Source organism: Lontra canadensis, unplaced genomic scaffold (assembly GCF_010015895.1).
Source record: "Lontra canadensis isolate GAN:19392208 unplaced genomic scaffold, GSC_riverotter_1.0 scaffold7, whole genome shotgun sequence".
In the NCBI taxonomy this organism is placed as follows: Eukaryota; Metazoa; Chordata; class Mammalia; order Carnivora; family Mustelidae; genus Lontra; species Lontra canadensis.
The window spans coordinates 36228690-36244677 of record NW_022631001.1 but is presented as its reverse complement, the minus strand read 5'-3'; the positions used below and the strand labels follow the sequence as shown (position 1 = coordinate 36244677).

At 45.1% G+C, this 15988-nt stretch overlaps 2 protein-coding genes across 12 annotated transcripts in view; one reads left to right on the top strand and one right to left on the bottom strand.

Annotated features, from left to right (window-relative positions):
- The window catches only part of BTBD10 (BTB domain containing 10), a 73526-nt gene extending 71783 nt beyond the window's left edge, over positions 1-1743 (top strand). For all 3 annotated transcript variants that reach the window (XM_032853521.1, XM_032853522.1, XM_032853520.1), the window contains one exon: positions 1433-1743. In XM_032853521.1, the coding sequence (XP_032709412.1) occupies positions 1433-1743 (311 nt within the window). The remainder of the gene's footprint in view (positions 1-1432) is intronic.
- Positions 1-15988, bottom strand: part of ARNTL (aryl hydrocarbon receptor nuclear translocator like) — a 103699-nt gene that overhangs the window by 3483 nt on the left and 84228 nt on the right. For 8 of the 9 annotated variants that reach the window (XM_032853511.1, XM_032853512.1, XM_032853513.1 and 5 more), the window contains 7 exons: positions 15467-15573; positions 14032-14182; positions 13099-13187; positions 11461-11569; positions 8534-8627; positions 4611-4713; positions 3231-3898 (listed from right to left, as the gene is read on the bottom strand). In XM_032853511.1, coding sequence (XP_032709402.1) covers positions 3738-3898; positions 4611-4713; positions 8534-8627; positions 11461-11569; positions 13099-13187; positions 14032-14182; positions 15467-15573 — 814 coding nt within the window. In that variant the 3' untranslated portion in view covers positions 3231-3737. Of the gene's footprint in view, positions 1-3230; positions 3899-4610; positions 4714-8533; positions 8628-11460; positions 11570-13098; positions 13188-14031; positions 14183-15466; positions 15574-15988 lie in introns of those variants that run through there. The other variant, XM_032853517.1, reaches the window with a different exon arrangement.

Genomic DNA, 15988 nt, shown 5'->3' with positions numbered 1-15988 from the left:
GAGACCTTTCTGAACTCCAGTGCTGTCCTTCAGATGGTAATTGACTGGAATTGTGAAACAAAGAAGACATTCTATAGAGGGTCTTTAAAACGTGTTTTTGTTTTTTTTAGATTTTGTTTATTTGACAGACAGAGGTCACAAGTAGACAGAGAGGCAGGCAGAGAGAGAGAGAGAGAGAGAGAGAGAGAGAGAAGCAGGCTTCCTGCCTAGCAGAGAGCCTGATGCGGGACCCGATCCCAGGACCCTGAGATCATGACCTGAGCCGAAGGCAGCGGCTTAACCCACTGAGCCACCCAGGCGCTCTCTTTAAAACATTTTAGCCCTGATTGCCCCTGAGCTCCCTTACCTGAGCCACATATATACAGGTCTTTCTAGTTTTTTCTGATTCTAAGACAGTCTGTAGCCCATGAGCCAAATCTAGCCCATTGCCTGATTTCCTCCCCTGCCCATTGCCTGTTTTTTTGTAAATAAACTTTCACTGGAACATAGACATGCTCACTCATTTACATATTTCTGTGGCTGATTTCACTTTACAATGGCATAGTTGAGTAGTTGCAAGAGAAGCTGAAAATGACCCTGAAATATTTATTATCTGGTCCTTTACAGAAAATGTTTGCCAATCCCTGGCCTAAATTAGCAATTCTTGTTAGTAGGAGGGAGGAAAGGGACTTAACAATATTTTCTAAGGAGTATTTGTTTTTGGAAAAATTGCCATACTGGTAAATGACTGAAACTTTTCCCAAATTAGAATTGTCTTCAGTAATTGTCAGTTTTCAGTAATTATCCAAGAGGAGGAAGGTATAATTAACCAGGGGAAGCACCTTCGGATGAGCTGGATGCCAAGCTGGATGAACTGCTTGGTTTGGGGAGTAGTGTTAAAATAATGGGTTTGCCGACCTAGGTGCAGGAGTATACCTAGAACCAATGAAGCTGGAGAACTATATAGCTCGCTCTCTTCTTAAAGGGGAAAAAAAAATAAAACAAAAAAGAAAAAACCCATGGCAATACAAAGATGATATTTAGGGTTAAGGAAATTAGAAGGCTAATTGCTGGCCTTGCGGCCAGATAATCCTACGAAAGGAAGGGTTCAGTGATGTTGACGCACAGAGCCCAAGATGCACGACTACATAGCATCGTCTTCAGGACCTATCCCCTCCATGTTGTTACTTCAAAAAATATTTTTCTGGTGGTTGATGTATTGAGTGGCTGAGAGGGTGGTGGAAGCTTGTGTGAGTGGCAGCAGTAGGCTTTCTGTGTTTGGCTGCTGAACTGATGACTGAGGCGGCGGAATATTGGTTTCCTTTCTTTGTTCTGTTTGGGAACTACAGCCAAAAAGCCCGGTTTGGGTAACTTGGGTGAGAGGTGGGGGGACTGTGTGTACCCGCTTGTGTGTGTACGTAGCCTCAGGTTTTAAAACTTGTCTCTCCTCCAGGTTATCCTACCTACAAAGAAAAAGTAAAGAAAAGGCCTGGGGGCCGCCCGGAAGTGATTTACAACTATGTCCAAAGACCCTTTATTCGAATGTCTTGGGAGAAGGAAGAAGGAAAGAGTCGGCACGTAGACTTCCAGTGCGTCAAGAGTAAATCTATCACCAATCTCGCAGCCGCTGCCGCCGACATTCCGCAGGACCAGCTGGTCGTCATGCACCCGACTCCGCAAGTGGACGAGCTGGATATTCTCCCTATTCACCCGCCTCCTGGCAACAACGACCTCGAGCCCGATGCGCAGAATCCAACGCTGTGAGGCTGATGTTCCTTGAACCCATAGCATGCTGGTCTCCACGGGGACGCTGCGCTCCACGTTCTGCGCTGCAGGGCCGCGCTCTCCATCGTGAGATGCGCAGGACGGTGTTTAGGGTAGTGCAGTGTAGGCTTTTTTAAAGACCAAAGGGAGCTGAATGGTTTTTTAAAGGAGTACAACTCTAGCATTCTGAGGTTCCAGTTCTATAAATGTATTTGTTTGGTTCTTTGTATGGGGGACAGTCCTTTTTCACACATCTAGAGATTTTCAGAAGTGGGGAAAATTGGCAGCTGGGGTATTTTCGGTTTAGACTGATATTCATCACACCCCAGGTAAAATGTAGAATATTCTATAGTTGCACTTTATAAACGGTGGTTAAATGGAACTGTTCAAGCCATTTTTATAGTTGTGATGCACAATATAACTGAAATAAGTGCTTCTATCAAAGTATTCCTTCAGTAAAATGTGTATAGTTGCTGCCCGTGATGGGCAAAAAAGGAGTATTTATCATTGGGCTTATCTGAATGATTTGGAGGAGATCCAATGCCCATATCTTATTTCTCGCCAGTGCCGTTTTTGCCCTTTTAGAGTGAGTCACATGCAGGAAGTGTGAACATCAGAGGTGGTTTATTATCCAGTCTGCCTTACCCTTAATCTGTTCAGATATTTATTTACTAATTTTTTTTTCTTAAGAGTTATGGGATAGGAAAACGAAGTGTTTGCTCTTCATTTACTAAATGATTGTAAACTCGAGTTTTTCATCAAAATAAAATTCCATTGTTTTAATGTTTTTGACCAACTTCATACCCACCTTGACCAGATTCTTAGTCTCATAATAGCAGATTTCCTGTCTTTTTGGTATTAATATAACTAGAAACCACCTAGTAGCTCCTGGAACTCCCGCTTTGGTTTGTGTGTGATGAAGTACTTAGATTCCCCCCCCCCCCAATCCACAGTAATGTTTGACTGAAAAAAGGGTGAAACAACTTTACTAGGTTATAGGATAACCTTAAGTTTCAGAACCAATTTCTGACCCTGGTTCAGTGTTTTGTCCATTACACTGTACTGTTCTTCTTGGCAAACTGTGCAAATGCTTTTAAAAAAAAAATACTCTGTGGCCCAACTCAAGAAGGAAGTGGTAGTACTTAGGTGCTTTGGGTCACACACTTAATGTGTGAACCACACTACTGGGAGCGGAGAGGAGCTGTAGGAAAGAAGTCCATTTGTTACACCTAATCTTGAATTTGTAATTTCATAGAATTTGAAATTTGTGTTTAAGCAGTAACATCACTATGCTCATGTAAAGTTGCAATAATTTGGAGATTAACGATTTTAACAGCGCAGCTAGCTACTAATAGGGAAATTATGTAAGTCCTGGAACGGTTATCGAAGGCCAGAAAGGCACTGTAAATGTTATTGGCATGGATTGTCCTAAAACAGCCACGGTAGAAAACGGATCCAGCCCTGCAGCACATAGGATTTTAACAGTATTTATAGAACAAGGGAAACATTTATTAAAAATATTTAACTGTCTAATACATTATACTTTAACCCATATTTATAGGAAAGGATTCTTACAAGGAAGAATAAACGGCTTTATGATACAATTAGTATAAGAAATATCCACATGGGGGACTTCTTTGTAGTGTAAAAACACCATACATCTGAAATGACCATTTGCATATAAAAGCTACCAATGATGCTTCTGTGCACGATGATTAAAAAATTCAACACAAACAGAATCCAAAATATACAATTAATGCAAGCTATCCACAGCTAGCCCAATAATCAATGATGAGGAAACACTGGAGCAGGCTTAGTTCCACTTTGTCTGAAGTTACACTAGTAAGATTGACTTGTATCAATGGCTCTGAGATGGCTTTTATGAGGACAGTACATAAAAGCTGTTCTTTTTATCCAGTAAGCTTCACAGACTGTAAAACTCCACCAGTAATGCACTTTGATACTGTAGCTGTTGCCAAAGCAACATGTAGTGTTTACAGTGGCCACGGCAAGTCACTAAAGTCAACAGGACCACCCAGCCCAGCATCTGCTTCCAAGAGACTCATTATGACAGCCATTGCTGCTTCATCATTACTGGGACTACTTGAGCCTTGGTCGTTTTCTATCATGTCTATGCCTATGTGAGGGTTCTCACCTGGAGGAGGAGATAAAGACCGGTCAGTCGTAATACCAAAGCATGTTTAACTTTAGTAAGCAGTTCCTAAGCACACTTTTAATGAGAACATTGTACTTAATAGGTGGGAATGGCGATAGAGACTGCTTTTGAGGCTGCATTGCCAATAATATATTTTCTTAACTTTAGTGTGATTCAGAGAGAAGAACCAACTTTCTACAAAGAGCTTAAAATGCAATAAAGATTAAAAGCATTTGAGTTGACCTCATTTTAATATCCTGACATAACAAGTTACACGGAGGAAGATACAAAAGGAAAGAAACAGGAAGGTAGGGATTGGGGGGGATCCAGAAAGACAAATAGAGAAAAAGATGGGTGAGAGGGGAGAAGCAAACTCTTTACCACTTTTAATACCCACTGAAATACTTCTTGAGCATCCTTCCAGGCTTTATTTCTGAACTGTCATCAGACTCCCAGTGAAGAGCTAATGGGCCACATGGGGGAAAGGCTGTATGGATCTAGGCTGCGGGAGTCTCCTTTTGAGTTCCAGGGGTAAACCTGGAGCCTCCCCTCCCCCAGAACTCAACCATTAAACTCAACTTTGAAGTAAAGATTTAAACCGATTTTAAACCTTTAAACTTAGTTTTTATTAAGTTTATCTAGAACTAGTTTATTCTAAAACTGACTTTTGTGCAAATTCATTGTATTGGAAAGGAGTAATAATGCTACTTACCAAGAATAGAGGAACTATCAGAATATGGATAGCCCGGGTTTTCCTGAGCCTGCCCTGGTAGTAGGCCACTGGAAGGAATGTCTGGGGTCCCTCCATTTAAAATCTACAAGCAAAAAGTGAAGTTTTCATATCAGCAACAGTTTCAATCAGTACTGTACTCAAAATCATCAAGAAAATGAAGCATGTTGAAAAGAGAAAGGCAAGGGAAGTGTTCAGTTTCCTACTGGATGATTTCAAACAAGAAACTGGAATGGTCACAGTAAGAAAAATCTCTTCCCAAGGTATTTTCTCTGTATAATTCAGCCCACACAGGCAATTTATATTTTTTAGAGATTTTCTTTATTTGAAAGAGAATGAGAGAGAGAACATGAGAGGGGGAAGGGCAGAGGGAGAAGCAGACTCCCTGCAGAGCAGAGAAGCCCCATGCCTGGACTCCAGAATCATGACCTGCGCAGTTGCTTAACCAACTGAGCCTCCCAACAAACAGGCGCTTTAAAAGGCTGAATGAAATCCCTAGAGCAGTCCATCACCTTGATCACCTTATTCATATGATTAAGGTCAAGGACGACCTTGGTGAGCGGATTAGAGCTCAGAAGAGGCCGTGATTTCAGGTCTTGCCAGTAGGTGGCATTACAAATTTATTTCCACAGTCTAGCTTTTTGGTAGAGAAACCCTTAAGAATTGAGAACTCCAAAGAACCTTTCCTTATATATACTATATTAATATTTACTATAGTTGAAGTTAAAACTAATTTTTAAAATCTAATAAACCTATTCAATGTTAACATGAATAGCATTTTAATGAAACATACTTCTCTAAAACAGCAAAAAAACTTTTTTTAACAAATGTCTGCCTTAAGATTTAACAGAATTCTCATTTTCTTCAATCCGTTTAGATGTTTGTTGAAGTATAGAAAGGAAGGAAATCAGGTATGTAGCTGGGAAAGAAAGGGAGGTCCTTTTTAATAGCCTTTTCAAACAACTTTGGTATTCTTTGATATTACATCAAAAGTCAACAAGTGAAAGTTTCTTAAAGATTAGGTGCAATGTGGAATCTGAAACCATATCAGTGAAATTCTTGTACTCTATTATATAAAAATCCATTGGTATACCTTTGTAGGATTTTGAAGTCTCTTGTATTGGTCATTTGGAAAACACTTGCTAAGTTAGGCAAAACTAAATGTTGACACATTTCATTATACCTCAAAATATCTCCATTGTTAAAAGGTTTTCCTGATTATGAGGTAATAGTTTTGGGAAGCTGCTGAGTTCAAAGCAGCAGATACAAGTTTTCCAAAAATTCTAATTTTTGCTTGAAAGCTAAACTTTTATCTCAGGCAGCAAATACGGTCAGTTGTCTTCCTTAAACTCACCAGTTCATTCATTTTCAAGGAAATGTATGCTAAATACCCAAGTCTGAACAACCACAGCTGCAATAGTAAAAATGGTGTCCTTTGACAAAAGCAGTTCATTTAGCTGCTAACTTAGCCACGCAAGTGCTCTTCCTTGAGATGACCATTGTACTCCAGGATGCGGCACAAGTGCTCTAACACATCCTTCCCATTTTGTAGCAGCGTTAAAAGATTTACACAAGGATTTTGTAAACTATTTCTACTGCTTATTAAGGATACCCTTAAATGAAACTGGCTTGAAATTTTTTCTTATTGTGAGTATATGGTGGTGAAGAATACGCTGACTCCTAGCACAGGTTCATGCCACTGCCATGATCTTTGGAAAAGCACCACTGGTTTTACCCAGCGCTGCTTTCTGCACTATCAGTTCATGAATCAACACAGTGAGGGGAAAAAAAAAGTTTTAGATTATCAAAGTAATTTTGACCTTGCAGATCCCTGGAAGGATCTTGCCTCCCTCAATACCAGGGAACTGCTGCTTTAACTGAACTTGCCGTAGTGCCCCCGGATGTCCAGACTCCTGGAACCTAGGCGGTTCATCTAGAGCCTCACTTTTTTGCTTGACCCTGAATGAAATAACAGGCAGCTAAATGGCTCATTTTGGGGCCTGCCTCATTAGAAGTGATTGGGAAGGGCTGGAAGCATGGGGCCAACTTTACTCTCATGGCATTGGTACAATGCTGCTGTCATTTCTCACTCCCATCTTGTTTAGGTGGCTCTTACAAGTCCTGTTGCTGAGGTCAGAATGAATTGAGAATTTCTTTTCTCAGATCCATTTTTATAAGCCCAAAGAAAAAAATTTTCCCATAAGTGCCTCAAAAATACTTGGGGCTTTGTGATGTAGAATACAGTATTAGATCTCTAAAGTTGTTGGTGTAGAAAGAATCAAAAGTCAAGACATCTGACTTTAAGTTTGGGGCTATGCTTGTTAAATGATTAGCCCAGCATTTAATATTTGGGAGCTTATATATTTTCTCACCTATGAAGTTGTGAGGCTAAGATGAGAAAATGTACACAGAAGTTCCCTCAGTAATATTTAAGCACTATACTGGAGTGATAACCTTTCAAAACAGTAGTGGGATTCTTGGTAATACCAGGAAGTCAAGTGCCTAAAAGTTGAACTGAGAGGCAGAGAAGGAGAGACCACCCCAAGGAGACAGTGGATCCAATATAGAGGAAGGACCTAGGGATGTAACAGGAGAACAGGCCTAAGAGAAAAACCTGTGAACAGGGATTGGGGATGTACCAAGCCTAGGCTTTATCTGTTGGTGCTATCTTTTGAGTCATTACCGAAAGCCAAGCACTTTCACATATATTCCCTCATACCGGGACTTAATATTCAAAGACGCTGAGCATCCTAACCTACAGGGGCCCTGTTATAAAACAAAACTAGGGCTAAATAATTACACAGGGTCACCCAGCTAGCACATGGCAAGGCCAGGCTTCAAGCCCAGGTCTATCTTGCACTGATCACTCTTACCCATTAGTTTATTGACTTTGAAACTTTGGTGGGGGCTGGAATCAAAGCTTATTTTCAAATATAAATTTTTACAGAAGATTCATATATAAAATAGAGCCACCTTGGTAGAAGCAGGAGTCCTGACCTTACCCACTCTACTCACCAACCACCCTTGCCCCATCCTACCTGCAGCACCACAGCTCCTGGTAACCTAAGCCTCAGAGGAATGCAGTTCTGAAAACCCACAGCCTTCTTTTGATATAATTTGTGTTCTAGGAGTCCTATGTACATTACAATATTCTTTCTCTCTGTATGTTTTGGGAGGTAGGGGAAGGAAGACTATGTCCAAAGATTCTGGATCATCCTAACCTGTATTAACATTAGGCACTGCAGATTGATGATTTATAATTAACATGGACCTACACTTGTAAATTCTCTGGCAAATACGAAAACAGATGAGTGGTTTCTAAGCTTATTGATGGTATAACCTTCTAGCCAACTCTTCATGAGAGCTGGCAACTGATACATTACTTGTACCCAGTGCTGTCCTATCACAGGGAACCCAGCCAGCAGACCCCCCCCGCCCACGTATTCTGCAGCTGCAAAGGCATGGCTTGCCTTCCAAAGCACCATAAGTGCTCCTGCTAGTATTTCTGGTTCCCATGCCTGCCCTAGAGACTAATGATATTTTCTCCCTTGAAAATTCCTGGCAGAGAACTACATAGTTTTTTTCTGTGAGGTACTCATTAATCTTTCCTTCACGGGAGCTCTTCAATCGTTCCCTCAATGCAATGGTCTCTCCATTCCTTAGAACATTTTTTCTGCCTTCCCCTATTCACATGGAATAAGTCCACTAAGGATATCAGCAAGCCTCTCTAGCTCCACCTGCACGCTTTATACCCAAACTCATACAGATGCACTGCCTAAAAGAGGATCCAACTTGTTTCAGCAACCACAATGGTAATGACATACTCCCACTACCAGCATCTCAGAACTTGGACAAGAGGCTCTCCAGGTTAAGAAGGGCCTTAGTCTAAGAATCATCAACCTTACCTTCTTGCCTCCTGGAGAAGAGGCATCAGGGGGAGGTGTACTTGTGATATTTAATGGGCTGGAGCCACAACTGGAAGGTGATGACCCTCTTATTCTGTCAGAGAAGAGAAGAGTTAGTTATATTGTCTTTCCTTTTCTTCCGTGGGGTGTGAGGGGTGGGGGCTAAGAAGAAGGATGAAGAACTAGAATAGAGATTGGCAAACTTTTGCTGCAAAGAGCCAAATAGTAACGACCTAGGCTCTGTAGGCCACATGATTTTTTTTTTAATTTTTTAATTTATTTATTTGACAGACAGAGATTACAAGTAGGCAGAGAGGCAGGCACAGAGAGAGGAGGAAGCAGGCTCCCCGCTGAGCAGAGAGCCCGATGCGGGGCTCGATCCCAGGACTCTGATATCATGACCCGAGCTGAAGGCAGAGGCTTTAACCCACTGAGCCACCCAGGTGCCCCTAGGCCACATGATCTTGATCCCAGCTACTCAACTCTGCCACTGCAGCTTGAAAGCAGCCACAGACAATATGGAAAAGAATGGGTGCAACTGTGTTCCAATAAAATCATGTTTACAGTAACAGGCGAGACACCCTATTTATCCCACAGGCACCTGATCTAGAATGCAATCCCTGGAGTCCAGCATCTCGCTGACAAAGTCCTGGGTTTAGGCTTTGGATTTCAGGTTGCTGAGTTTCAACTAAGTGGCCAGTTTCATTTCTCACAGATTACAGATGTCAGAGTTGGAGGGGACTTTAGAAGTTCAACCTCTATCTTTGATACCATGAGCTAGAAACCACAGCAAGTGATTTATCCTCTTCCCTACAGCCTACTTTTTGGCTAGTGAATACTCTTAGGAAATGGAAGGTGCTAGGGTGGCTCAGCTACACCTAGAAAGTAGCCCTGCTTTCTAGTAGTAGTAGCAATAGTACTACTACCAGTAGTTGTAGTAGTAGTAGCAGCAGCAGTAGTAATAGGGCAGTTGTCCCAACCACCTTCAAAAGCAACAGGCGATTAAAAAAAGATGGGTCCAGGCCCTCTCAGCTGTAGGTTTCTCAGTATAGGAGATTAACAAAGTCTTAGAACTGTACACCCACACACGCTCATCAAGCTGAAGGAACTGAGGAAAGGAAGGCACGGCCTGGTGGTGAAGCTGGAGTATGGTGGCAGCTGTGTGACCACCAGGTCCTTAGCTTCTACAGGGACAAATGCTGCTTCCAGGTTACCCAGGCATCCCACTCTCAACTGCTCAGCAGTCCTCTGGCTGTTGGCCTGTGCTGCCTGGTTCTATAGACTGGGGAATGAATAAGCTTTCGCTCTCCTGGATCATAAGCTCCTCAAAGGCAGGATACAACTAGAAGCCATGCACACTCAGCACACACAAATGGGTACTAATTGCTTACTCAACAATTGCTGGATCTCTCCCATCTTCCTTTACTTAGGTCTTTGAAACCACTATTTTCCTGGGTTCCCCATCTTGGGATTGCCTTTTCATTGTTACTTCATCTTCTAGTCCTTAAATTACGGATTTTTCTTTGGGACAGTATCATCACTGAGGGATGGGCCCTCCTTCCTGGGTTATTAACCATGTTCCCTTTCATTTCCTATTCCAATCCAACTTCCATAATACTTATTAGCACATTTTGGACAGCTGCTCAGCATCCTGCAATGAATGGGGTCTTAAAATTTTTTTTCCTACCTAAACCTCTTATAATTTGTTTTCCCCTATCTAAACTCCACAGCATTATTTATGAGGATTCTTAGCAATCTCCCCTCCTTGCTTCAGCTCACACACTCCCTTTTTTCTATTATCATAAAGAAAATAGATTTCTCAAAGACCTAAGACCCTTGAGGCCAAGGACTGTTTTACACTGTTCTTGGATGGTTTCAAGCAAGGCAGAGTATGTATATAGTGGCCAGTAAGAATCTGATTATCACTGCACAGTGCCCTGACTTCTTCGTGATGATGGGGTCACATCCACCATTCCCACAGGGTTGGAACAGAATTGTCCTGCGCACTGGGGTAAGAGCACCTCTGGCCAACTAGAAAACAAGACCAGCTTTCAATTCTCCTGGAGAATCAATCCAGTGGCAGCAGGGAATAATTTTTCCCTTTTCTTATTCTGTTCCATTAAGTGTGCATTCCTAAGGACCTGGTTACTACCCTCTCCATTCTCCAAATTCAGATGAATGTACAACTGCTTCCCTCTTAAGCGCCACTCTTAAGGACTCAGATTTAATTAAAAATTGTTGAGCACTCACCATATGTCAGTTTCTGTTCTAGGAACGTTCCTGAGACCTCTCACACTCCTAAAGCAATCCTTGGGAGAGAGTTATTACCTGCCTTTTATGGCTTTTTGGCTTAACAGGACCAGGAAGTTAAGGGACTCTCCAGCACAGCCAAGTAGAGGCCCAGAGCTCAAACCCAAGTAAACAACTTCCCCTCTTTTTCATATGGAGAAGCAGCCCTCCGTCTCTACTGTTAAAGCGAGGCAGATTTTGACTAGAAGGAGCTCATGTTTTGTTATGGCCCAGATCTCTGACCGTCGCTACTCCTGTAGTCCTGTGTTACTAGTGTCCATCCACCCTCATTAATCCCTTGAGTCATAATACAAAGTCATTAGAATATTGAGTCTCCCAAAGATATTCCCTTTGACTCTGGCCTGTTTGGGTTTCATGCTTTCTTTAAGGCAAGATTTCTCAACTTCCACACGACTGACATTTTGGACTAGAAAGTTCTTTTTTGGGGGCCAGAGAGATGGGAAGGAGGCTACCCTCTGTACTACATGATGTTTAGCAAGCGGCATCCCTGGTCTCTATCCAGTGGATAGTCTACCAACCAAAAATGTCTCCAGATATTACAAAACATCCTTTGGGGGGTAAAATACCCTGGGCTGAGAACCATTGGTTTACAAGAGCAACCAGAAGGTGTTACTTGCCTGTGGATCTCCATGATTTCTTCAGCAATCATTCGACCTATTTTGCCTGCCCCAGCCCTGGTTCCCCCTGGAATCCCTGGAACAGTGGGGTGGGTCCTCTTTGGGCCACCTACAACAAAGGAATCTGAGAGTGGGAAAGGGAAACCGAGGAAGAAATACTAGTAGGAGTTAAAACCCGCTCATCTTGTGATCTACCTGAAGTTCAACCTCAGGCTTCTGCCCTAAGTGACAAGAGAGCCGCAGCTTGTCAGGAAAAGGCATTCCAGCAGAGGGCTCAAGTCTGTGTCCAGGATCAGAGGCCAGAGCAAAGCATTTAATTCCCCCTCCCACACTCAACATCTGTGGACTGACCACCACTGTATGCAAGCCAGGGTCACAGAGATAAGCCAGCAGCTCTGCCCTCAAGGAGCTCACAATCTAGCAGGAAGACAAAGAGGATGAACAATGGCCGGAACGAAGCGTGGTAAGTTGGGACAGGTAAGCGCAAGGCACCCAGCTCCTCCAGGGCCAGGTGCAGCTTCCTGGGAAAGTTTAACTCTGAGCTGAGTCCTAAGAGAGGAGAAATTAGCTTGGCAGAGAGTTGAGGAGGGGAAGGCATTCCATCCACAGCCACCAATATATACAAGAGCCCTGAGCGAGGACGAAACCTGGGACACTACCCCAAGAAATTCCTCATGAATGATGGTGGAGTGACAGATGAAGCAGGAGGAGCTACCAATCCGATCATGAAAGGTCTTGGATGCCACACTAATGGGTTTGGATGGGATCCCGAGGATAAGAGGTGCCAAAGCACTTCCCACAGGAACGGCACTTAGACTGGCTTACTGGGAAATCCACTGCATGGAGATGAACGATACTGGAGGAAGGGGGTTCGGTGGGGGAGTGAGACTAGGATTAGAAAATTCTCTGCAATGATCCAGGCGACAAGTGGAAGGGAGACAGAGAAGTCTAAGAGGTAGAAGGGGCAGGATTTTGTGTTCAACAGAAGGAGTGAGGAGGAGGAGTCAAAGTTTCTGGCTTAAGCAACCACAGGAGGGAGTGCAGAGAACTGGTTTGGAGATGCTGAATTTCAGGTGCTTTTGAGACTCCAGGAGCTCTGTCTAGGAGGCAGTTGGAGAAACAGACCTAGAACTCTGGAGACAGAGAGCCCAGATACAGGAGAGTCACTGGTGGAGACGTGGGGACTGAAGGAAGCCATGCGAGCAGAGGTGGTCCCGTGGAAGGATGAGTCAAGTGCGGAGAGCAGGGGCTGGGGCCAAGCCTGGGAGGGAGCCCCACTCGGAATGGCACAAACCCCGGTGCTGAGAGACCCCCTCCTCCCACCACAGGAGCCAGTGACAGTCACCAAAAGGCACCACATTGCAGTCACTGGGCAATAGGGAGGAGAGCCTGAGAGAAGCAGGAAGTTTGCTGTTTCAACGGCTTCCAGGGTCCAGGCAGCCTCAGGAAAAGCAAAAATGAGCTCTCCGTATTCCAGGCCCAACAAAGAATATGAGAGGACAAAATCCTTAGTGCTCATCCCCTGAGGTCTCCTTTCTTGTATGGGGGCTGGGGACACCAACTACTTGGGGAGAGGGGACACTGGCCACAAGCAGCAGCTCACGGGTAAGCCCCGATGCCGCTGAGGTCCATAGTTACCTTCTCCAGAGGGCAGCATGCTGTCCATGCTGTGGGGGGACGCTGTGAGCTGCGGGAAGGTTGGGTCCCCGCCTTCCAGGACGTTGGCTCTGTGAACATCCCAGCAATAAGGAAACATGAGTCAGGCCTGCTCAGAACCATGCACCTTTCACCTTGGCCAAGGTGTCCGGTGTCCACTCTGGACGTGGACAGGCCAGAAAATGAAGTGTCTGAGTGGCTCAGCAGGTCTCCTCGCTGTTTGAGAACAGGACGGACAGCATCCCGGCCTTTGGCCTCACTGCCTGGGCCTTCCTGGTCTGTATGGGGAACAGCCCAGCAGTAAAGGTGACTGCGGCTGCCCACGGCCATCACTACAAGGCCTCTTCTCCCTCCAGCCGGCAGGGGCACCTTGCCTGGGCCCCTCACACACTCAGCTCTAGCCCCAGGCGGGGGGCTGGCCACCGGGGGGGGAGGAGACGTGAGGAGGAATAGTTCTTGCCAAAGAGCAGGTCCTTCCCTTCTCACCTTGCAGGTAGCAGCCTCTGAGGCAGGCCCGGCAGGCACGGATACCCAGCCACCCTCAGCCAGGGCTAGTCTGAACGGGCACCTGTGTGAGCCTTCCACTACCGTCAACCCTTCCCTCCACGGCGGTACCAGGGGCGCCCAGGGTGCAGGGCCTCCGGGATTCAAAAGCTAAGTGCTGCACTGGGAAGGAGACAGTATGATCTCCTGGCATAATTCCACAAGCCAGGGGCCTGCACCATACACCTATCGAAGCGTGTTCTTTGTTAACAACCCTGTTGGCCTCTACCAATCCTGAGGCTTCCCAGGATATCCGCGAGGTAGCATTCAAGGTGGGATCCTGGGGGCTGTCTGTACCCGCCTTCCCAGGTAAAGAGCCCAGGCATTTATCTTTGAAGCAAGGGAGCTTCTGATATGGGGGAAAACACTTACAAAACAACAGTGTTGGTTGAGACAATGTATTCTACTTCCTTGGTCCAAGGGTTCATGAAACTGAACCATCGACTCCGCAGTGTGATGAAAGAACCATCTTTGATTTTAAACTTGTAGCAATTCGTCGTAATCTTTTCTCTCGTCTGTAAAACTGAAAATGCAAAGAAGCCATGAACATGGTTCCCTCAGGCCGACATATGAAGTTAACCAAATCCTACGTGTGCCCGGGCTCCAATGCCATGGCCAGAGTGAGCAGGGGGAGCGGGCACTCGGACAACGGGCTGTCTCTGAGGGTTGGACTCAGAGCCTTTCGATTCGTTCGTGAATCGCTTGCTATTGCTCAGCGTAGGAAGTGAAGGCTCCGGGGAGTCAAGGACTGCGTGATCGCCATCTGACTGGGACCAGCTCTGAAACGCCAACAAATGTCCCAAGGGCCCATGTTCCTTCCCCATTACGAAGCCTGACAGTGGAACAGCATTTTTAGGACATCTGAATCCAGGAAGGTCACTCACCTACTCAAACTTTATTCTTTTAGGTCACAAACATGTCACAAGGACCTTTCATGGGCCAGGCACTGGAGACAGAGGGGAGACAGCATGCGGCCCCTGCCCAGGCGGGAGGGAAGATCTCAGAACGGCCCAGCGAGTGGGAGAGGGTGGTGAGGGCAGGAAGTGAGGAGAGAGCTCTGATGCCTCTGTGGGCAGGGATGGGTCAGGGGTGAAGCTGGGAAGGTGGGTCAGTGTCAGGAGGTGGAAGGTCTTGAATGCTGGTCACAGATATTTGGCCTCGAGTCTCAAGGCAGACTCAAGGCAGTAAGCAAGGATGGGACATTATCAAGCCTTCTCTGCTGGGGCATAAACAGGACAACTGTGGAATGTGGAAGGTGGGGCAGAAGGGAGCAGGGAGATGGCTGGGAGTCTTTCACAATTACTGGCTGGCCACAAGGGCCTGAACCAGGGTTGGGGCAGCAGACGTGCACAAAGGGGCCTCTCTGGAAACACACGTCTGAGGTGAATGAGCAGGACCATGAGGGAAAGGGTCAGTACTGGTTCCTCTCTCAGGAGGCCAGTATGTGCCAGGGCCGGACGTCAAGAGGAACACACAGGAAGCACGGCAGGATTTCATGGAAAAGAGATCTGTTTGAGCTGTACTAAATCTTTACAAAGACTGTAAAACAAGAATAAGAGAAGCTTTCCAGAAAATGCACTGTCCTATGTACAGGAAACTGCTAGGCAGTCCGAGGTGGGTTCACTGGAAGGGGATAAACAGGTCCCGGAACGTCAGTCTCTTCTCCACAGACATGTTGTGGCCTGAAGACTCCTGGGCTGGCTGCCTCCCACATCAGTGGGGGCAGATTTCTCTGGAAAGTTTATGTGGCCTAGTTTCAAAGCATGGGGACTCCTTAAATTAAGACCTTTTGTACAGCCTGGCTTACCTTGCCTATGACATTCTGCGAGGTGTCCTATGTCATCTTGGTGGAAATATTCGTAACATGATGTGCCTAGAAGTTCTTGTGGTAAATATGCCAAAATAGCTGTTGCCCTAGAATTTTTTTAAAAAAGAAACAGTAATTAGACAATTAACAGCATCTCTGCAGTGGATGAACCCCGCTGTGCTGAGGAGAACGAGGCCCGAGCTGGATGGATGTAACTGAGCTTAACCAACACTATAGAAACAGGGAAGAGAAAGAAAAGAAGCCTTTCAAAGGGGCCGTTGTCCCAAGAAGGGAGACTTAAAAATGGTAACTATGTTATCAGATAAAAATGTGACAGAAACCCAACCCCAGTGCAAACCTTCTCCATTTTACTACCTGCCTCCCCCCATTTTTTTTCTTTTAATCAGATGGCCAAACATTAAAAGCTCCAGCAGCGGGGGTCACAAGGGCCTTGCAAAGTTGTGGCATCCTTTCCCTGAACGTAGTGACTGTTTCTAATAGCCAGAAAACTTATCAGCCTGT